Consider the following 23,387-nt stretch of genomic DNA (forward strand, 5'->3'; position numbering starts at 1 on the left):
AACAGTATGATGAAAATAGGCTTCTTTGTGGATAGCTATTGTTCAGTTATAGAAAGTTTTTCCTAGGTAACAGACACTAAGGACTGAAGCAGTTCTGTCATCGTAACCGTAAAACCTGCACATAGTTCTAGTGTTCATGAATAATGAAGATGTTATGAAAAATATGCATAAACTTTTTTGACCTGAAGTATAAAATAGTCATTACTCTTGATATATTATGAATATCACTTGTGCACAGATATTTTGATAAATAAATGATACAACAGTAAAAGGCACATTTTCATGCTTATTTCAATTTGATTAAAATGAGATCACTGTTCTGCATGAAGATCTGACAGTAACCTCTTAAGGGTCATGTTCTGGCAACCTTTGTAATTACCACTGTCATTAATTTTATCAGCTAATCAGATGTAGTATTATATCTTCATGTTTGGGAGACCGAGCAGTGTGGCTGAAGAACACTAATGTGTACTGAACAATTTGATACACTTTCAAATTTCTGAAAGCGGCATTTCCATTGGCTGATTCAATGGTCACCAGAACACAACCCGTAAGCAGTTACTGTCAGATCGTCACATATGGCAGTAAAAATCTGATTTCAATCAAATTGATGCTTATGTATTCCTAATTTTCATATTTTAATTAAATGGCTGATTGCAAAACCCTAAAAACTAGCGCAGCTAGGACTGTATATATAATATTTGGCCAGAAAATATTTTAAAATATCATTATAACTGAAATTTGTGTAAATCTAATCTTTGATTCCATCCCAGGGACTCCAGGGGTGGAACCAAAGATAAAACCCTCACTTGCAAATTGTTATTCCAAGGCAAATTACATAACAACAAAGTTTCATGAATTTCCACCTTGCAATTGGGTTTTTCAGCTCGAGTGAACTCAAAGATGCACTCTATGCATCTCTCTACTCCACCACCCTTTCTGTTTAATAGACTTTCCCATATTAATGCATTTGATGGAATTGGGCTTGGCAGAACTGGGAATCAATCATGAAAATCGAGAATTGATGATTCAAAACTTACTGGTGCCACAACCCTGCAAAATCCAGCTACCTGACTGCAGAGTGACTGAGCTTTCAGGCTAATGGCTTTTTATTACCTATACTTTGCAAGCTTTTTTGCATCTAGGGAGAAAGTAGTTCCAAGAGGGTGGTAGATACCTGTTGTTTCTAATAATCTGTGGCATATGTTCAAAACTTTAATTAACTCCAGGCCTGGAAATTATAAAACTCCTGAGTTTGAACTTGAGATTTTGTTTTAACCAATCACAAGATATTTTACTTTTGAGAGTTAATTTCTGATTGGCTGTTTGGCTGATAGTGGAAACCCAAGCTTGCACATTTTCTGAACTCCATGGCTGAACCAAAGCATTTTACTCAGGGATGGAGTAAACAAGCTGGTGTAGATTTATTTTGGGGCTAAATAAATCTTAAAAAGCACTTGTGAACCCTTTATTTGTGAAAGAGTGCCAGACATAATGATAAAGGTCCTTATGTAATGCCGGCCCATTTGGCAGCCATCTATTTGAATCATTAATTCCTTTCTTCTTGGCTTCATGCTCCATGCAGAGAAACTGAAATGTTTTATGGGAAATTGACTCCTTTCAGGGATAGGTAATTACTAGTGTGTAAAATAGTTTCTCATATATAGTATTAGCTCATATAAAAGTGTCACTTCGATGGTATACAATGTATCGTTGCGTACGTTAATTTAGAATTATTGAGAGGTAGTTAACATATTTTGATTATCACAGAGTATGCCTTTAATTGAACAATTTTACAAAATCTCAGAGAATCTTTTCATGAGCCATCATATTTTGAAAAGGAACACTTCATGTGCAACTGGACACTTTTTTTTCTTCATATATAAGTTTTATTTGTGTTGCCCAAAATTTTCCAACACATTATTTCATAGATCATGCATCAGATCATTTCCTCTCCTAAGTGGTTAGAGCCTCTGCCTTGGATGTGAGAGCTCTTGGGTTTGATTCATGGCCATACCAGAGACTTATAAAAATGGTACTAGCATCTGCTTAGCTTGGTGCTCAGCATTAAGAAGTTAGTGTTTGGACTTGTTGGCCTGGTGTCAGATAAAGTAACTGGGTGGGACTTGATCATACTTGTCTGCAGCACGATGCCTCAGTGTTTGACATACCTGTAAATTGATATGACTGAACAATTCGTAAAGCTACATTAAATCTCTCTCTGCCCCCCCCCCCACATCATATCATGTAGTATATCATATACAAGACCAACTTCACTCTCTATGCAGACAATAAATTATTTTCCACTCTAAATCTCAAACAGTCTACATTTTTGTTTTTGGATTTGCATATAATAAAGACAAGACAACTACTGTCTTTGTTCCCAGTGGTTGAAATCATACCAGCATATAATTCTTCTTCACAGAACGTTGCTTTCACATGTATGCTTTCACATTTTTCTGGGATAAGATTTATAAGTTTATTTTAATAGCTCTTGTCTTGCACCCTTTCCCCCCAAAAGAAAAACAAGAAAAAAATGCCAAAACATGTACACTAATGCTTATCCAGGTCCTATGGCTTGGTCCAGTCTTCTTTAAAGTACCTGACTGAAACATCTTTATCTTTTTGTTGAAATTCACATAACTGAAAGCATATGTGTGGCATATTCTACAAAAATTGTCTGTTCACAAAATGTCATATTTTAGGATTGGGCGTTTAAACTTGAAACATTTGTTTCAGTTGATGAACTCCTCATTGCTTTCAGAAACTTAAAGCAATAAGTCTGGGTTGAAGTTATTTCAGTATAATTGTACTGAAACAAGATAACTCTGTAAGTGTGAAAACTGAGCCCAGTTTAAAGATCTTTATGAGAAGCAAGGCCTAATTAAAGTTTGCATTCTTCAAGTATGATGAATCAAAATATTGCGAGCTAAATGTTAAATAATAAATTTCTGTGAACTTGGTTTTTTTTATACAGTGAGTAAACTCACAAATACAATTTGAGATTTTTTTATCATTATATAAAATGAATTTTATTGAAATTATTAACATACTTTTTGTATATTTAGAGAGCCATTTTTTTTCTAATATTAACAGAGAGCCTGTCCAAATGTTAGCTTTAAATTCCTTGATCATCTCATATTCAGATTTAGCAAGACGTGCTTAAGCTTGCTAGATATAGTTATATTTCTCTTGAAATGTCACTCAGTTAAGATATGATTTATTTTGCTGTTTTTATAATTATGGTTAGGCTATTATTATTATTATTATTGCACACTACATGCTTTCTCTATTTTTCCATTTGTAGAGCGAATTGTTTCCATGATAGAAGTGGGACAGAATAATACAGGAAACAAGTTGTCAGACTGGTATTCCATTCCTGTGTCAGAACATAGACTGGCTGTCAATCATCTTTTTACAGACCTGGAAGAATACATGAAAAAGACTGTGATATTGCCAAGCAGTGTTGCCAAATTTTTTGACAATATTTTCCCAGTGATAGTAAAATATAGCATTTTTGACAAAGACTCTTCCAATACATTGACACATCATGTGCATCATTGCCTATCAAAACGTAGACAAGATATTCGGCCAAAACCATTTGGGGATTTCCCAGCTAAGATAGTGGAGAATTTGAACAGTGCATTATCAGTAAGCCGAGCCTATCTTGATGCATTGTATATTGTCTTGGAGGCTATAAATACTACCGATTTCTTGGTGTTGGAAGATGACTGCAAGCATGCACTAACGAGGTTACAGTACTGTTCGCACTGCCAAGGTTTGATGCAGTACAAGCCATGTAAAGGGTTTTGTACCCAGGTTATGCGGGGCTGTCTCTCCATACTGTCCGAGATTGGCCCAGAATGGGATGATATAATTGGGTCAATTGAAATCCTTGTACGCCGTATGGGTGGGGAGAACAGCATTGATAAAATTCTTCAGCGGCTGCCAAATATGATATCAGATGCCATCATGCATGCCATGGTCAATGCACCAAAATTCTTCCATAGTGTAAGTGTGATTCTTCTTCATTCATTAATTATTTGCCAATCTGCTACTTCAACTTACTATCTTATGTGTGTACTTTAAGCACTTGTAGAATGAAAACATTTCAACATATTTTCTGTTTCTGATAAAATAGGATTATCTTTCAGATTTGACACTGATCTGCAGTGCAGTTATGAAAACAGACTTTAAATGCATATATCTCTAATGTCTTACCAGTAGGATTCATTTGCCTGCTTGATTTACTGGTGGAACTGGAAATGAGTTAGAGCAGGGGTCTCAAATTCAAACCACCCTGAGGGCCGCATAAGGGCATTTTAGATGGCCCAAGGGCTTCACCACCTTTGTTATCTCTCATTACACCTTGTGACGGCAATCATTTTGTGGGCCACACAGTATGGCTTGGCATGCTGCATGAGGCCTGTGGGCCTTCTGTTTGAGACCCCTGATTTAGTGTGCAGCCCATTGTTGTACAGGATAAGGGTGTTAACAGTTTCTTAAAAGGTTAAATGCAGTCAGAATAGACTACTCCATCGATAACTCATAGACACACCTATAATGTAGGATCTGGCATGGATCACATATTTTCATCTGGAAATTAAGTACCAAAATATTGGCCACTTATTTATTGAACATGAAGAAATTGGGAACAAAAGTGGCAAATGAAACCTCGGCAGATTACTTGTTTTACTGTTGAAAAGGGTGGTTCTGATCTTTACTTTATTTGAATACTGTAGTTTGTTCCTTTCAGCATCATGAATGATATCTGCATCTGTAGCTCACTGAATTTTCAGACTAGCTTCGTTAACTAATTAGCTAAAAGTAACTAATTCATTTTGCTCATGAAGTATTTCAACACCATTCAAATCTTAATAGAGTGTAACACATCACAGTAATTACATGCTAAAACAGGGTGGTATATTTTAATAATTTGTTTTTCGATGCTGCCATGACCCGTGGAATGGATGAATTGTTTAGTAAGGAGTCATCATCTTGACTATTCGGTCATATTTGGCCATAATATTGTTACGTCCTTTTGATTTCTTTACAGTATCAAAAATTGACTCTTCCTGAACTCAGGACGAACATGGCCAGTTACATGTACACAGAATAGCCTCTTTCAGCTTGTATTGAATGAAAGGTGTTGTACTTTATGTCACTGTGAATTATGCTCAAATCATTTGTGTATGAGGGGCCCAGAGTGGCCGAGTGGTATAAAGCGCTCACCATTCCTGATCACTGCCATCTCACCTCTGTCTGCGTGGGTTTTGAGTCCAAGGCTCGGCTAGCGTGGGTACGTGGTAAAGCCTGCCAGTAGTTTCTCTTGGGTCGGTGGTTCTTCCCTGGGTTTTCCAGGGTTCTTTCTCCACCAGTTATACTAGCCGCCATGTATAGCCTATCTTGTGCTGAAAAATGGCGTTAAACCCTAAAACAACAGAAACAATAATTTGTGTACAAAATGAATTAGGTACTTTCAGCTACATTTTGAGATGCTGTTGTGAAAATTCAATGAGACAAATGCGGATATCATTCCCGATACTGTGTAATGAACTTGAGGCATGCATTTTTTTCTGCAAAGTGCTTTGGTTTAAGATGGAAAATACTGTGGAAAGAAACCCAGTCTAACTGCCCATAATCCATCTTTTTTTAAAAAAAATCTCTTTCATTGTAGTATTTTTATCTATCCATCAGTTGCTGAGGTATAAATGGACTGTTAATTATTCACATTGCCACAATCCAACTTGCGATGTGTTTGAAATTGTTTTGGTCTTGTCTTGAAGACTTAGTCAGTTTTATTATAGACAGAGCTAAGCTAATTATTTTAATTTACTCACTCACTTAAATACTCTCTTGAGTAAGTATTTATTCACAAACCACTCTCCCATTCATTTAATTTCTTTTCTTCTTTTATTTCTTATTTATGTACATTATGATAATTTTCTTTACACCTGTGGATCATCTCCCCAATTAAAATTGTTTACTATACAAATTATAGAAAGTCTGAGAGGGACCCAACCCCCCAAAAAACTTTCTTTAAACATTCTTATCAAACAATCTTGACAGCCTTTTAATAATGTTTCCTAAATGTGTGCTTTGCAAGAAGGAAGGGAAATGATTGTTCACTTACACATTGCATAATGGCATAACTGTTGTAGTACAAAGATTATTTCAAGAAGAGAGTAGCTAATTTTGTGACTACTCTGGTGGGCTAGTGGTTAGAGCTTCTGCCCCAGATGCGTGAGGTTGTGGGTTCGATCTGTGGCCAAGTCATACCAAAGACTTACAAAAATGGTACTAACAGTTGCCTTGCTAGGCGCTCAGCATTAAGAGGTTAGTGTTAGGTCTGGTCGGCCTGGTGTCAGGATAATGTGACTGGGTGGGACATCATGCTACATGTCTGCCTCATGATGCCCCAGTGCTAGACATCACTTTAAACTGTCACACTGTAGACATTGTAGCGATATGACAGGAAAATTTTTAAAGCTATATTAAAAATCTAAATCACACAAATCACACAATCACACACATGCTTATTTTATTTTTGTCTTTTTCATAATTTTGTTAAAAAAACACAGATTCTCAAAAGTAATTAACCCAGCCAGATGTTTTTGAGAATATAAAATGTTTGTTAAGTTATCTGAGATAAAGCAGAGAAAAAAATTGGACTCATTTTATGCCTTGGATGTGTGCAGCATGTTGCTGAGGATGCTGTGTGTATTGGAATATATCAGAGAGAAAAGCATGCATTATTGAAAAGAAAGAGAAAAAAACCCAACCACAAACCCCAGCATTAATATGGACTGATTCCAGTGCTTGATTGACTAGTGCAAAGCTATAAGGCAAGTAGATGCTTAATAGTCCAAAGTATATGGAAACTGTTCCGGAAATGGGGCAGAATCTGGAATAACTTGTTTTCTGTAACTAATTAGTTCTTTTTATGAGGCAATAAGTAGTAAGGCTGTTGGAAAGAAGCACAGAACAAAGATTTACTATCAATTGTGTCAAGTTCCTTCTGAAGGAATTGTATAGAAAATATCAGCCTAGGTAGAGCACAATTGCTTTGTAGTAGATGGATTTGTACTGTATATACTCACTTATAAGCAAGCAGTGAAGGTCCTGATCTGTCATTGCATAATGAGCCCACAGATCTGGGTCTGCATTGTTTGTTCTACAGATTACTCCTAACAAACTGCACAGACATAGATCTTCTGGAACATTATGTGATGGCAGATCTGGGTCTGTGCAGTTTGAAGTTGGAGTTGACTTATAAGCTAGCAAATTGAGGATGATGATTGTGATTTGACAGATATTTATGTAAAACCAGCAATAACACCTAAGTCCTCAAATTCAAGACAGTTGTATTCATTGTAAGGAAATCATCAATGTGAAATTCAGCAATCCATTTATAGAAATACCTAGTATTCAATTCATTATATATGAAGATGCTTCCTATATTCTGTAAATGATCTAAAATCACATAAAGACTGAGGGACAAACCTATTAACCTCTCTTCACCACAGGTTTTCTGTTAGATACTATATTATCTTTTTGGCCAGATATAAGCCTTGTTCTCCATTACAAATTTTTGTTGGGTTCAAACCCTGGCCAAGTCATACCAAAGACTTGTAAGAATTGTACTAGCAGCTGCCTAACATGGTGCTCAGCATTAAGAGGTTAGCGTTAGGACTGGTTGGGCTTTTGTCAGGATCATTTTTGACTGGTTGGGACATGATCCTACATGTCTGTGGCATGATTCCCCATTGCTATACATCACTATATACTGCCACACTGCAGATGTAGCAGCAATATGAATAAAATTGTTAAAGAAACATTACAAATCTATGTCCCCCCCATTTTTGTAAAATGGGGATGGTGTCAAATGATGCCAGATATTCATACTCCCCCAATACCCATTTTATAATATTTTTTCCTACAGCTCTGGGAGATGGGAGAAAAACCCCATGCAGTGTGCTTTCCTGAAGAAAGGTCATCCTTGAAAAAAAACTAATTTATCCTGCATTATAGGGTAGTCTAATCTAGTTGACCAGTATACTTCAAATGACATTAAAATTAACTGAACAGACACTAATAGGTCTCTCATGTTTAAGGCCGCCACACAAGAACCAGGATCAGCAGCATAAGAGTGGATATTTGTATAAAATGGCAGAAATATCTTTCATAACAGTATTTTAACAGCATCCTGGAATACTTGGAAGAATCACTGCAAACAGAGCTGAAATGGTAGGAACCACAGTCAAGGAATTTCAGGTCTTGGAAATAGAGTTGACATTGTATTCAGGAATAATAATAATAATAATAATAATAAAATGATAATGATAATAATAATAATAGTAATAATAAAAACTATTTAATGAGGGTAAATCAGTTTAGTTGCCTAATAGAACTAATTTATCAAGAGGCCCTCTAAGATGTAGGTATAGTTAGTTCAGTTAATCACTAATCATTTTGCACACACCCACACACACCATGAACATATAACTTGCAGTCCTAGACTACCATAGTTACATATCACATGTAAATTTTATACACACATAAAATTGCTATTAATATTCACTAGTCCAAGTTAAACTCATAACGCATGCCAACATAATTTTATATACAAAAATTAGCTGAAGGAGATAGATACAACTAATGTGCTATAAATTAAGTCTTAGATTTCATCCACTTAAGACACCTATGGTGAAAAGCTGATATGCTATAAAATCCTTGGATTTCTTTTCGGATATTTCTCTACATAATTGTCCCAGAGTATTAAAAACTGTCTTTAGATAATCCTTTTGCGGTTGTTTTGGAATTTGAATTTTTTGGGGGCTGTGATTGATCTAAAGATCAGTGTTGCTGCTAATTTCTTCAGGTGTAAAGTGTATGGCAATGGCTGGTGGAAACTTTATACATCATTCTGGCATTTTTAAGGTTCAGTTTTACAAATGAAACATTTTCATAGTACATGATTAACATCAGATGTATTTCTCCTTGTTATACTACGATGGGGCTAAATGCATCTTATCTAGCCCAGGTTACAATATATTAACCCTATCTACATCTTGGCAGATTGTTCAGATATTTTAGTGCTTTGGGTCTGTGAATTTCATTTGACCACATCCAGTCAAAATCAAGTTTTTCAGATTTGAACATTGTTTCTACATGATCGACATAAGGACTACACAAAACTTGATAAATATGCAATTTGTAATGGGTTATCGGTACATACACGATCATTATTTCAGAGATGGAATATGTCTTCTTGTAGTTTCCAGCTTCTAATTCACTAAATAGTTTCCAAATAGTACTAGAGGTGTTTCTTTTTTGATCAGTAACTGTATGATGTGTCATTTTTGTGCAGTGGTAATAATTTTTGTTATTTTATTTCTCGAAATGTTATACTATTCACTTACTGATGATTTCAGGCATCCAGTATTTCTTGAGTAATCAAGTCTGGCTAATGAGCATATTTTATTTTTTGTGTTTTTAATGGTGCTTGCTGATTGACTACATTCAAAAACAAGTCAATCAGTATTCCAAAGATTTGTTTATGAATGTAATCAATACAGACACACTATGGCAAAATAAATAACAGAGCTTGCATAGGACTGGGTTATAAATTACAGCCTCTTTATTGAAAGTCCTTAAATGCATTACATTGAAAGAAATTCCAGGAAGCTGCATGTGTTCACTGTAATAACTGTGCAGGTCATAAATAGGATTAGGGATAAATCCTAGCAGTTTAGACTGTCTGACATCGGATTAGTTTGGGGCTGAATCCCAGCATTTAGTGAGTCCTGCATAGGATTGGCCTTGGGGATCTGAAATCCCAGCATTTAGTGAGTCCTGCATAGGATTGGCCTTAGGGATCTGAAATCCCAGCATTTAGTGAGTCCTGCATAGGATTAGCCTTGGGGATCTAAAATCCCAGCATTTAGTGAGTCCTGCATAGGATTGGCCTTGGGGATCTGAAATCCCAGCATCTAATGAGTCCTGCATAAGATTGGCATTGGAGTTTTGAAATCTAGGCATGTAGAGAGTCCATAGGATTAGCATTAGATAACAGAAAACAAAGGATTTAGAGAGTTCTGTATAGGATTGGCATTGGGGCTCATAAAAGCAAGGATTTAGAGAGTTCTGTATATTGATTGTCATTAGGGCTCATAAAACCAAGGATTTAGAGAGTTCTGTATAGGATTGGCATTGGGACTCATAGAAGCAAGGATTTAGAGAGTTATATATATATAGGATTGGCATTGGGGCTCATACAAGCAAGGATTTAGAGAGTTCTGTATAGGATTGGTATTGGGGCTCATAGAAGCAAGGATTTAGAGAGTTATATATATAGGATTGGCATTGGAGCTCATACAAGCAAGGATTTAGAGAGTTCTGTATAGGATTGGGATTGGGGCTCATAAAAGCAAGCATTTAGAGAGTTCTGTATAGGATTGGCATTGGGACTCATAGAAGCAAGGATTTAGAGAGTTATATATATATAGGATTGGCATTGGGGCTCATACAAGCAAGGATTTAGAGAGTTCTGTATAGGATTGGCATTGGGGCTCATAGAAGCAAGGATTTAGAGAGTTATATATATAGGATTGGCATTGGAGCTCATACAAGCAAGGATTTAGAGAGTTCTGTATAGGATTGGGATTGGGGCTCATAAAAGCAAGCATTTAGAGAGTTCTGTATAGGATTGGCATTGGGGCTCATAAAAGCAAGCATTTAGAGAGTTCTGTATAGGATTGGCATTGGGACTCATAAAACCAAGGATTTAGAGAGTTCTCTATAGGATTGGGATTGGGGCTCGTAAAACCAAGGATTTAGAGAGTTCTGTATAGGATTGGCATTGGGGCTCCTAAAAGCAAGGATTTAGAGAGTTCTGTATAGGATTGGGATTGGGACTCATAAAACCAAGGATTTAGAGAGTTCTGTATAGGATTGGCATTGGGGCTCATAAAACCAAGGATTTAGAGAGTTCTGTATAGGAGTGGCATTATATCACAGAAAACCTAGAATATAGAGAGTATTGCATTTAACTGATACAGGGGTTGTAAAATTAAACATTTAGAGTGTCCTGAATAGGATTAGCACTGGCACTTTGAAATCCAGGCATTCAGAGGCTGACACAGCATAAAGCCATATCCACTCATTTTGAAAATGTTAAATCCATTCTAGAGGCTGTTGATTAGCACATCATCTGTTAGAATGGATTAGAAAATGTTCAATACATACATGCTTCTTGATTATAACTGAAAATATAATAAGGTACCAATTTACGGTAATAAGCAGTCTATTCATTATATGGTTGGGGTTCCATGTGGCCCACATGGAATCACCAGTGTCCTATTCAGTCTTGAATACTGAGCACACCCATGACTATTTTATTGCAGCTTAAAGTATTCTACAGTCTCAGTGCTGTTGTTGGAGACATTTTGGAGCAAGAAGCCATTTTAGATATTTGAATTGAACATTCACACAACAGAAACTTACAAAATGACCAAGTCATTGGATATTTCTTTCTTCAAGAATGCAATATCTGATTTACAAATCAAACTCATTTACTATGGCCCTAAAATGTTCTTTTGCTGTTTTTACGGGCCGGAGGCCATATTTCAGCATGGCTATATATAGCAGCCAGTATACCTGGTGGAGGAAGAACCTGGGAAACCCCTGGGTAGTCCCCCCCCCATCCCAATTTAAATCAACTGGCAAGTTTTTTCAGATAGCCAAACTGGCTGTGCCTGAGACTTGTACCCATGCAGACAGAGGGGAAATGGCAGTGATTGGTAGCTTTGAGTGCATTAGACCACTCAGCCACCTGGGGCCCCCATACAACATTGTACTAATTCATAAATCAGTTGGGCATTTGGGGAAAATGGGTGAAGAGGTGTTATAAATTCAGGAATTGGTTTTTATAACAGGGGGTGTTTTAGGTGGGGTATCACAATATGTATATTCTTGGCACAGTATCAGACCAATCTCTTTCTTAAGAGTGCTGATACCAAATATTAGGATTTGTAAAACAATTTTGACTATATTTAAAACACTAATATGAAAAGAGCAGACTCGTATTTTGATGTATGTGTATGTTCACTTTTTGTATAAAGTGTGTCAGAAATACCATCCTGCTGTAAAATATGGGCGTCAAAACTCGTAAGTAACAGTTTAACCTTTAAGCCAGGGTGGTGGAGTCCCTTAACCAAGAAATTAGAATTGGACTTTTTCAGCATTTTAATGATGCTGTTGTAAAGTACACATAATGATATTGACAAAAAACATTGTAAAGAATTTATGGCCATAGGTTATGAACTTTTGTTTTACCCCAAAAAAGTTACTTAAGTAACCAGAGCAGAAAATTCACTTGTCTTGTATTCATGGGGTTTAGGTCAGCCTTATAGCTCCATTGAAAGTCATGGTCCAATGTCAGGTAGGGATGGGCTATATTTGAGGTCTTTATCATATCCAACATTTTTTGTCTGCTGGGTCAGATTACATGTAGCACATACCAGGGGTATGGTGGAAGATAATGTTAGCAATGTTCATTGCATATTCACATGGATCTAGGGGTTTCTCGATTCAACCCTCAAATCTCCCACCCCTACAAAACACCCCCACATTGGCATCTATATGTACAACAGTGTTCACTGTATATAGACGGGGGCTGATATGGACAAAATATATGAACAACTGGATTATGGCATGGAAGCACGATAAACTTGGATGCAACTTGTACACTACTCAGATAGAATTCATTTAGTGTCTGTTATGTACATACTTTTTGTACACTGTTCAGACAGAATTCAGTCAGAGATCAGTTTGTACAGACCACTTGTATGCTGTTCAGATAGAATTCAGTTGGTGTCTGGTATGTACAGATTGTTTGTACAATGTTCAGACTGAGGTCTTTCAGAGATCCTGGTATTTAGAGACAGCTTGTACACTGTTCAGACTGAATTCTATCAGAGCCTGGTATGTACAGACTGCTTGTACACTGTTCTGACTCAGTTTGATCAGAGAGCTTGGTATTTAGAGACTTCTTGTACACTGTTCAGACTGAATTCTATCAGAGAGCCTGGTATGTACAGACTGCTTTTACACTTTTCAGACTGAGTTCTGTCAGAGAGCTTGGTATTTAGAGACAGCTTGTACACTGTTCAGACTGAGTTCTATCAGACATCCTGGTATTTAGAGACAGCTTGTACACTGTTCAGACTGAGTTCTATCAGAGAGCCTGGTATTAGATACAGCTTGTACACTGTTCAGACTGTGTTCTATCTGAGAGCCTGTTATTTAGAGACAGCTTGTACACTGTTGATAGAATTAATTCTGAGAGCATGATATGCACAGATAGTTTTACAGTGCTCAAAAAGTATTCAGAGAGTCATGTATGTACATACAGTTGTACACTGGATAGAATTTAGTCAGTTAGCCTGGTATGTGCAAATAGCTTTTACACTGATGGAATTCATTCAGAGCTTGATGTAATCAAACACTTATACATACACTGTTCTGATGGAATTCAGTCAGAGCTTGATATTTTCAGACACTTGTATATACACTGTTCTGATGGAATTCAGTCAGAGCTTGATATATTCAGACACTTGTATGTACACTGTTCAGATGGAATTCAATCAGCTTGATATGTTCAGACACTTGTATGTACACTGTTCAGATGGATTTCAGTCAGAGCTTGATATGTTCAGACACTTGTACATACACTGTTCAGATGAAATTCAAACAGAGCTTGATATGTTCAGACACTTGTACATACACTGTTCAGATGGAATTCAATCAGAGCTTGATATATTCAGACACTTGTACATACACTGTTCAGATGGAATTCAGAGCTTGATATATTCAGACACTTGTACGTATACTGTTCAGATGGAATTCAATCAGAGCTTGATATGTTCAGACACTTGTACATACACTGTTCAGATGGAATTCAATCAGAGCTTGATATATTCAGACACTTGTACATACACTGTTCAGATGGAATTCAGTCAGAGCTTGATATATTCAGACACTTGTACGTACACTGTTCAGATGGAATTCAGTCAGAGCTAGATATGTTCAGACACTGGCATGTACACTGTTCAGATGGAATTTAGTCAGATAGCCTTGTATATACATAAACATTACACCAGGTTGGTCCTACATCTTAACACATAGAGCTTTTTGTCATTTTCGCCTGAAAATTGAGTAGGAAACACATTTTGAAAGCTATTTCTGAATAGATCCAAAAACACCTAATCTCCGGTGATCTTTCAATAACATACTGCCTAGTTGTGTTAGAAACATCGTTTTTCATTGGCTATTTGACTCGCACATGAGCAGAAGGGTAAAAGTTGGATTTTTTTAATATTTATTTTTTGTTGCTAAATGGAGCCATTATTTTTGTATGGAGACCACTCTTTATTCCAAATGCCCATCTTATCCTGCTTTTTGCAAAGATTTGTCTGTCTGTTTGCAGTTCATACCGGTTTGCCTTAGATCTGAGACTGAAAAGTCTAAACTCCAGACACAAAATTGGATTCCGACCACTGGCGAAGTTTGGGTAGAAAAAAGTCGGATCCAAAAAATGAGGTTTATCTGTATTTTGTAGTGCAACTAGATATTCCAGATTATTTGGTATCATTGATGAGCTACATCTGTCTACCTTTCATTAATACCACCCACTTTAGTGTATCATGCATGACCATGACGCTACAGAGCTCAGCAGTAGGCCACTACCTTCTGTCCCATTAAGATGTCGCTAGGGGTTAATGTGTTAACAGTGTAGGAGTTAAATTGACTGATGGAGGGACATACAGACAGAAAAATGAAGACATAATCCTGACGTTTTTAAAAGTTGGATGGGGATAACAGTCATATTAATTTTTTTACTTGTTTAAATATTATGACTGTCAAAATACAAAACAAATCTACATCTCTGAATTTAATGACATAACTAATAACTACACACACATACTTTTATTTTAAAGTTCAGTACTAATTATCATTACAACTATAATCAACAGAAACTACGGTTGGAACATTGTTTTCCATCTAACCTAATATGATATTCCAGTTGTTCATAGTATGTACATTTTCTGTTCAGTTATAACTGGAGAAGGAGTGGTTGTGAGGTACATACAAATAGTGAATTGGTAAAGGTAAATTGCAAATAACAACCTGGGGCCCCAAGTGACCAAGCACTTACTGTTGTGGATCACTGCCATCTCACTTGTCAGCGTGGGTTCGATTCTCGGGTTCGGCCAATATAAGTATGTGGGAAAGCTTGCCAGTAGCTCCTCGTGGGTTGGTGCATGGTTTCTTCCAGGTTTTCATGGGTTTTTCCTCCACCGTTTATATTGGATGCCATATATAGCCTATCTTCTGCTGAAAAATGGCGTTAAACCCTAAAAAAACAACAAATAACAACCTATGTACAGTGCAATTAATTATTATTATTATTATTATTATTATTATTATTACCTCAAGTTTCTTGTGTTTTTTGTGTGAAGCTGTCATTAGGCAATTTCATGGTATTTGTGATAGCTGTTTTTTTTCAGATTACTAGGTATTAAAAGTCAACTAAAGTTGGCAACAAGAAAGTTTTATTACTTTAGACTGAAATTTAAAAAGATACTGAAATTATTCTTTATATTATGGTACTGGACAGCAATACTGTTTTATATGCAAACATTCATACAAGCCGTCAGTTTCCTAATTTTTTTTTGTAAACAGAAACTAAACCCATTCATTGGATGCACTTTAGTTAAAGTATTATACAGTATAGAATCCTTCACCATCACAGCTAAAATTCAAAATTCAAAATGAGTCTAAAAGGCAAAATATTTGTGGATTCAATAATATATGATATTTGGGGCAAATACATGTACCTGGGGTTAACTAGTGTTCGTTGACTTGGAGACAGATACATGTACCTTGGGTTAATTAGTGTTTGTTGACTTCGGGGCAGATACACATACCTGGGTACAAATGTTGGTTGAATTTGAGACAGATGTATTTACCTTGGGTAAAAGTGTCAGTTGCAAAGGTTTTAAATTTGGAACATTTTTGCATTTATGGTAAAGTTTTGCAAATGCTTATATGTATATTTCACTCTAAATAATCTCTAATGTTGTGGTTATATATACTGCTGATAGTTTTCAAGTGTCCATTTCTTATTCTTGTGTTACCTAAATAATTGTACAGATTCTTGATATGCAAACAGAAATAAATCGTATGGATCACAGTCTCAATATGTACTCATCCAAGTAAGTAATTGCATCATTAAATAATTAACCATGCACTAGGGGGCCCCCCATGTGATGTATAATAGAGATGAACATTGATTGGGGTGTCAGTTTCATGTACAGAGGCCATGGTGAATGAACTTGACTATTGGTATTTTTTATTTTGAAAGAAACAGTAACTAGGACACTTCACAATTTTATTTGAAAACATTTTTAGTGATGAACACAAAATGAAGACATTTGTGGAAGTTACTTGTAGCGAAATTTTAATTTTCTTTTATTTTATTATAGTTGCTTCTTTGTTCGTCATCCATCATCCATTTGTCAGTTTGCAGAGGTTTTTTATTGCTACACATAAACCACTAGAAGAATTGCCTTGAAACTGCCCCTCACTCCCTTGGCCATCCAACATGGCCAATTGCACTGACCACCTTGGAAATGTTATCACTACACCTTCAGAATGGATAGCAATATTGAAATGGGATTTTCACTAAAAGACTTCTCACGATGTCGTTTTGGTCTAAATATATGGTATCATCTGATATCCAATATGGCCATCACAGTGGCTATCAAATTTAGTTTTAATTGATATTTCTCCAAAGAAGAACATCATGTTGACATGGGGTTGTCACAAAAAGACTTTCAATTATGTCTTATTTATCCTAAATAAAAATGGTGCTTATATGGCAATCATAACAATCTTTTTGTTGATAATTCACCATTACAAATAGTTTTAATGACATGGGGTTTTCCAAAATGAAATTGGTGCAGATCAGACAGTCAATATGACTGCCATGGTAGTTGTCATGGAAATCTTAACACTCCTTCTGCAAGATATAGTTGTTCCTTTTCCCGATAGTTTTCAGTACCTTTCTTTTCCCCACAAATGACAACAGATGGACTTAAAAATCTTTAGACATAATCATTTAATACCCACTGTAAGCAGGAAGATGATACTATCTAATGAATTAAGGACATGTAATCTAAAAAATGCATTTTAACATCGATTTTCTTCTGTCCAGTACAGGACTCACCATTGTAATAAAAAGAAGATTCCAACAGATACAAATATTTATTGCATAGCATAATTTTTCTGTAGGCGTTGTGAGTTTGATATTCTGAGTTTGTCAAACAGTCTCTAATTTTGCACTTTCAGCTTCATCTAGCAACCATTCCCATTGCTAAACATTCCTCTTTTTTTCCTGTTGTCATTGGATTTGTTATCATACATATTCGTCATCAATGTCACAACAGGGGCTTTAATGTACTTTGCATGGTGCCACAGTAGAGTGCATGTATAAAAACAAAAAAAACCCAATAATATAGATGTGGCATGTGGATATCTAGTGAATTGTCGGAGACAATTAAGTTGAATGATCTTCAGTCCATGATACCAGTTTCAAGGTCAAAAACCATGACAATCACTTCAGTATTATACTTAAGGCACTTGTGAACCTATTAACTCGAACATGCTGGATGGTACTTTTATTTCCAACTTTGGTATGTTGTTGTCTATCAGTAATATCAGATATGGTTTAATACTCAGCAATTGAATAGAATAAAAGGACTTCTAAGTGGATTCATAGAGTTTCTATTCAGCTAGAAGAGTGCATATCCAATGAAGGGACTCTTGTTTGACAAGAAGTATTATCATTTCCTTGATGACAATGGACAAATTACAAAGTTAGTAATTAAAGACTGTATGTACCAATCAACAGTGAGTTTTAAATCTTAGATTTTGTCTTGAAAATTTTGCCACTTTAATGTCCCTCTGTGTCATTATTTAGCAGAGTTATGGCCCTTTAATGTTGGACCCACCCACTTTTATTTATGCAAATCAACTTTCTTAATTATTGTTAGACTGAAACCAAATTTAATATGCAGCTTGATAATGATAAGATTTTGACAAAGCTTGATTGTCAGCATTCTGTGTGATTGTTTAGCCTATTTATTGTCCCTAAAATTAACTGGCCCTGTGGCTGAAGTGGTTAGAGCATCCTACTCAGATACAGGACATTGTGGGTTCGAGCCCTGGCATAGTCATACCAAAGACTTATCAAAATGATACCAGCAGCTGCCTTACATGGTGCTCAGCATTAAGAGGTTAGTGTTAGGACTGGTTGGCCTGGTGTCAGGATAATGTGACTGCGTGGGACATCATGCTACATGTCTGCGGCATTATGTCCCGGGTTTGGACCACTATAAACTGCCACACTGCGGACATCATAGCGATGTGACTGAAAAATTGTTTAAGCTACATTAAAAATCCAAATCACCCTCCCCCTAAACCTGTCAGAGTTATAGACTCTTAATATCAAACCCACATACATTCTTTTCCAGATAATAAATTACCTCATTGCTGGTGGATTTTTGACAAGACTTAAGTTGAGATTTCAGCATTTGGTGTCATCATTTAAGTTGTCGGTACATGAACAACCCACTTCTATTTTTTTAAATTTTATGCCATTGCTCCCTTATTTAGGATAGGAGCTGTATTATAATCACCATTTTTATCCATCCATCTATGCATCTGTTCACTCTTCTTGTAATCACCAAAGCTCTGCAGCCCTTGCATATAATTGGATGCCATTTGGTAGATAAATTGCCTGTTACATGTTGATTTGCCTTTTAAAGGTTTCCTGTTCTCGTGTCCTGTTTACATGGAATTTAAATGAGAGTTATTACCATTTATTAGACCTACACTATGTCGGATCTTTGCAACCAGCACATTAGACATTAAGATAATTCTGATGCAGTTTTGATGTGCTTACCACTTCATCATTCTTTTGCAACCAGCACATTAGACATTAAGATAATTCTGATGCAGTTTTGATGTGCTTACTACTTCATCATTCTTTTGGTTGATTTCTTTTGTCATATCCATTTTCAGTTGAGTTACGACCCTTGAAAGTTAACATAATATCATTTCATGGGGGAGACTGTAAGAACATAGTTGCCTTGACCTGAATGTGCATTATTTGTGTACATTATTGTTTAGAATAATTATGGCCTCTTGATTGTGTATCCTCCTGTCTTTGGTTCCTGCAAGATAAGATCACTAAAATGTCTTGGTTTTCAAACATATTTGGCATGCTGCTTGATATAGATCACATGTTGGCTGAAGTTTGATTGTCAGGAGTTTGTAGCATTATTTAGCAGAGTTATAGCCCCTGGTGTTCAATAAAACAGGCATGTGCAAGTTCCTCCATATCATGGGCTAGATAGCGTTTTTTAAAGTTACACATTCTGATAAAACCAGGTTATGGGCTGGATGGCATATAGGTTGCACATGCCTGCAATACAATAATTTTCAAATTATTGCATTTAAACCAGATTTGTTATGCAGCTTGATTTTTTACAAACATAATTATAAAGGGGACCTTGATGAAGCCATCAGTTTCCATAATTTGTTAGAGAGCATGTTTTGGTTCTTAGTGAAAATGTTAAGAATTTGAGTGAGATATTGTCAATTTAAATTTGCTTATGTTATGTAGTAAAGCTTCATTCTGTCTGTTAAGAAAGTTTAGCACCCCAAAGATTTTGTATGTGGTTAATCAAATGTAGCCTGAAAGTGGAAAAAAGTCTAGTAAAGTCTTGAATAAATGATGCTTGACTGACATCTGGTTAAGGCTCCAGGATTTTCCATATTTTCTCAACATGTATATGGCCATCTTTGCAAGTTTCTGGCAAAAACCCACAATATTCTTTTAACACCCAAGGCATGCGTGTGCTGGGATTTCCCCATTTTTCATGAGCATGCATAAACCACAAGGGCTTTAAGGAAAGCCAAATCATTTTCCCACTTCACTGTTCGACATGGCTGTGATCGTGTCTGGTTAATATGCAGGTGAAATCCCACTGAATGGAATACTGTCCTCTCATTGGTTAAAAGAAAATGATGTCCCGCATTTATAACTTATTTTCAGTTGGAAAATGAGAAGGTAGTGTTCTGTTCAGCGCGTTCTTGCATATTAAGTGGGCGTGATCTGGGCCATGTTGAGCAGTAACATGGGAAAATGATTCAGCATTCCTTAAAGGTATGACATTATGTCAAACTTTTGATAGGGATACACCGACGAATGCCTGAGCTAAATACCAGTACCAAATATATTAAGGTACATAAAGCGTAACTTGAAATATCAGCGTTTATTCTTAAATAGGTAATGAGAGCAAGGAGACAAATCACCTACTTTGTAGTTATTATATAGTAAATGTATGAGAGGTCAGTTGTAAACAATGATACAAGCCCCTGTGGCATAAACAAATATACATCATCAACAACACAGTGTAACAATATCCTCCACATTTATGAAGGGGCATGTTTTATTGATCGATGAATGTCTGTATGGAAGAGAAACTTTGATTGGCTCATTCAGGCAACATAAAAGGGCTATGTCAGGTCATAATGTTGGGAAAATTGTACTTACATGCAGCGATTGACTAAGCTAGTTATCCATATTCATCAAAAATCTCAGTAAGGCAGCCCCTGGTGATTAATGAGTATTGCAGATTGTTGCCTATGGCCTGCAATGAAAGGACATGGTGAGCAATACTTGGTGATGAAAGTAAATGGTAAGCCCAGGGCTCAAAATTAGCGGTAGTCCACTAGCCCAAGGCTAGCAGATTTCCTGTTGGGCTAGTAACTTTCATAATGTTAATAGTCCGATGGGTTAGTAAGTTTCGGTTATCAATAGTCTGCGTTTGTTTACGCCATTCCCTAATAAAGACTTGACTAATAGCAGATGTTCTGTTGAATCAGAGCAGTGGCCATTGTAAACAGTCATAAAATATTAGCATGAGAAGATGAAGTCAATTTCTGCCTTGGAAAGGTGCGTTTCTATAACAAGAATCCATCCGATTTTGTGCATTTCACTTAACAGTGCAAATTATGGTCCCGTCATTAACAACGGAAGTTTGGTAATTGATTCTAATTAATCTGATAATGAATTAAATGAGAAAAGAACATGGTATCACACTTTATTCACTTGACCACAGTAACAAACTGCAAAGCAGATACCACACAAAAGAACATGGCAAAAACTGTTCAAAAAAGTCAGTTTGCATGTATTTTTTGTTTAAGGTTCTTTTTTTTGCTCACTACCAAAACGCTCCAACAGTCACAAACAGGAAACTACATATTTTATATTTCCATCAAAATAATTATAAGAATTAGATCAATTTATTACAATTATGTTATTGACACATCCGTTCCATACAACTACTTTTTCTATGATGATAAGAATAGTTTTTATATTTTTCCCTTACAAGAATGAACAAATAATTGAAAACACGTGGAGATATCCAAGCAGAATGCTGTACATTTGTTGGGAATTAAAATCTCTGAGCATGAGCCATACTTGGTGATGAAAATACATGGTAAGCCGTATTTGGCGATGAATGTACATGGTAAGCCATACTTGGTGATGAAAGTACATGGTAAGCCATACTTGGTGATGAAAGTACATGGTAAGCCATACTTGGTGATGAAAGTACATGGTAAGCCATATTTGGCGATGAATGTACATGGTAAGCCATAGTTGGTGATGACAGTACATGGTAAGCCATATTTGGCGATGAATGTACATGGTAAGCCATACTTGGTGATGAAAGTACATGGTAAGCCATATTTGGTGATGAATGTACATGGTAAGCCATACTTGGTGATGAAAGTACATTGTAAGCCATATTTGGTGATGAATGTACATGGTAAGCCATATTTGGTGATGAAAGTACATGGTAAGCCATACTTGGTGATGAAAGTACATGGTAAGCCGTACTTGGTGATGAAAGTATGTGGTAGGCCATATTTGGCAATGAATATACATGGTAAGCCATATTTGGTGATGAAAGTACATGGTAAGCCATATTTGAAGAGAAAATTTGATAATTAACTGGATTCGCTGCCTTATTATGTACGGTACACATGATACTTTGTACGATCTACATCGGTTAAGAAACGTTGCAATGGATTAGAATCGTCCAGTGCTGTTTAAGTTAAAATACTTTTCATCAAAGGTTCTGTTAAGGAACTTGTTTTTCAAAGGTTAATAATGTGATGTACCCGGTAAATAATAATAATAATTTTTAAAAGAAAAGGCATTAAATTTAATTCTCAACTATATGAGCTTTTGCTAGTGATGCCTTATTTGAAGCAAAAACATCTATAGTTCAAGAAAAGAATGTTAAAGAAAAATCCTACCAAGCAGTCCTCATAAGCAGATGTGTGGAAATATATCACTTTTGTTAATGAATAGCTCCTATGGGGACATAAACCAGTTTGCACATTTTGAATATTTTGACATGAAATACAAACCCTGGAGTGGTACAGTTTGATGGGGCTGTAGCCATTATCAGTCCCCATCATGGAAACTTAATTGGCTTCAGTCAGCCAGTCAGAATTATTTAGATTTGAGGAAATTCCGATCTTGAATATTTTGGCTGTGTGCTGTTTCTTTATGGATGTTGCATGTATAAAATGACATTTATGATTATCAGTTATTTACAACATATGCAAGAATTTCCTATGAATTAACTATTTGATATCTCGTTGAATATATCATGCAATACCATAGTGTGTAGCTACCAAAGAAAGTTTCCAAGTACAAATTTACAAAAAGTTAAGGGTATTTGGCAAGTCAGGAATTTTTACGTTAGAAGATGCATCCACCATCAGTTGTCAGTTTTGCCTTCTATGTCTTCTGTGACATGTGCATTATCAAGCTAGTTTGGACTTCTGTATTGTTTTGATGCCACCCCCACCCACCCAGTGCAGAAAAAATATAATTGTCACATGTTATGAATATTTAAAACCTTGTTGAGTTTACAGGAATGCTAAATTGGCCAGGAATGTTAGAGCAGCTGGAAGTTGCATGAAATTTCATCCATTTATTTCAGGGCAAATTTATATATGAAGCTTCCTTTTTTATGTTCCAGGTTTCTGATAGCATTTGGTTCACACCAATTAATTCTCTTGGGTCGGTGGTTCTTCCCGGGGTTTTCCAGGGTTCCTCCACCATTAATACTGGCCACCATGCATAGCCTATCATGTGCTGAAAAATGGCATTAAACCCCACAACAGCAACAACAACAACAACAACACAACAATTAAACTTGGACACTCTAAGATCATTA

General features: G+C 36.1%; 1 protein-coding gene across 2 annotated transcripts in view; it reads left to right on the top strand.

Annotated features, from left to right (window-relative positions):
• The first annotated feature begins 3,308 nt into the window (after positions 1-3,308).
• LOC149799307 (glypican-5-like) overlaps positions 3,309-23,387 on the top strand; it is a 76,305-nt gene continuing 56,226 nt past the window's right edge. For both annotated transcript variants that reach the window (XR_016421148.1, XM_089958618.1), the window contains exon 1: positions 3,309-4,011. Coding sequence is in view for 1 of the 2 variants with exons in the window: in XM_089958618.1 (XP_089814744.1) it covers positions 3,322-4,011 (690 nt within the window). In the remaining variant the exon portion in view is untranslated. The remainder of the gene's footprint in view (positions 4,012-23,387) is intronic.

This window comes from Sinohyriopsis cumingii, chromosome 5 (assembly GCF_028554795.1).
Source record: "Sinohyriopsis cumingii isolate HCF-2022 chromosome 5, ASM2855479v2, whole genome shotgun sequence".
Classification (NCBI taxonomy): Eukaryota; Metazoa; Mollusca; class Bivalvia; order Unionida; family Unionidae; genus Sinohyriopsis; species Sinohyriopsis cumingii.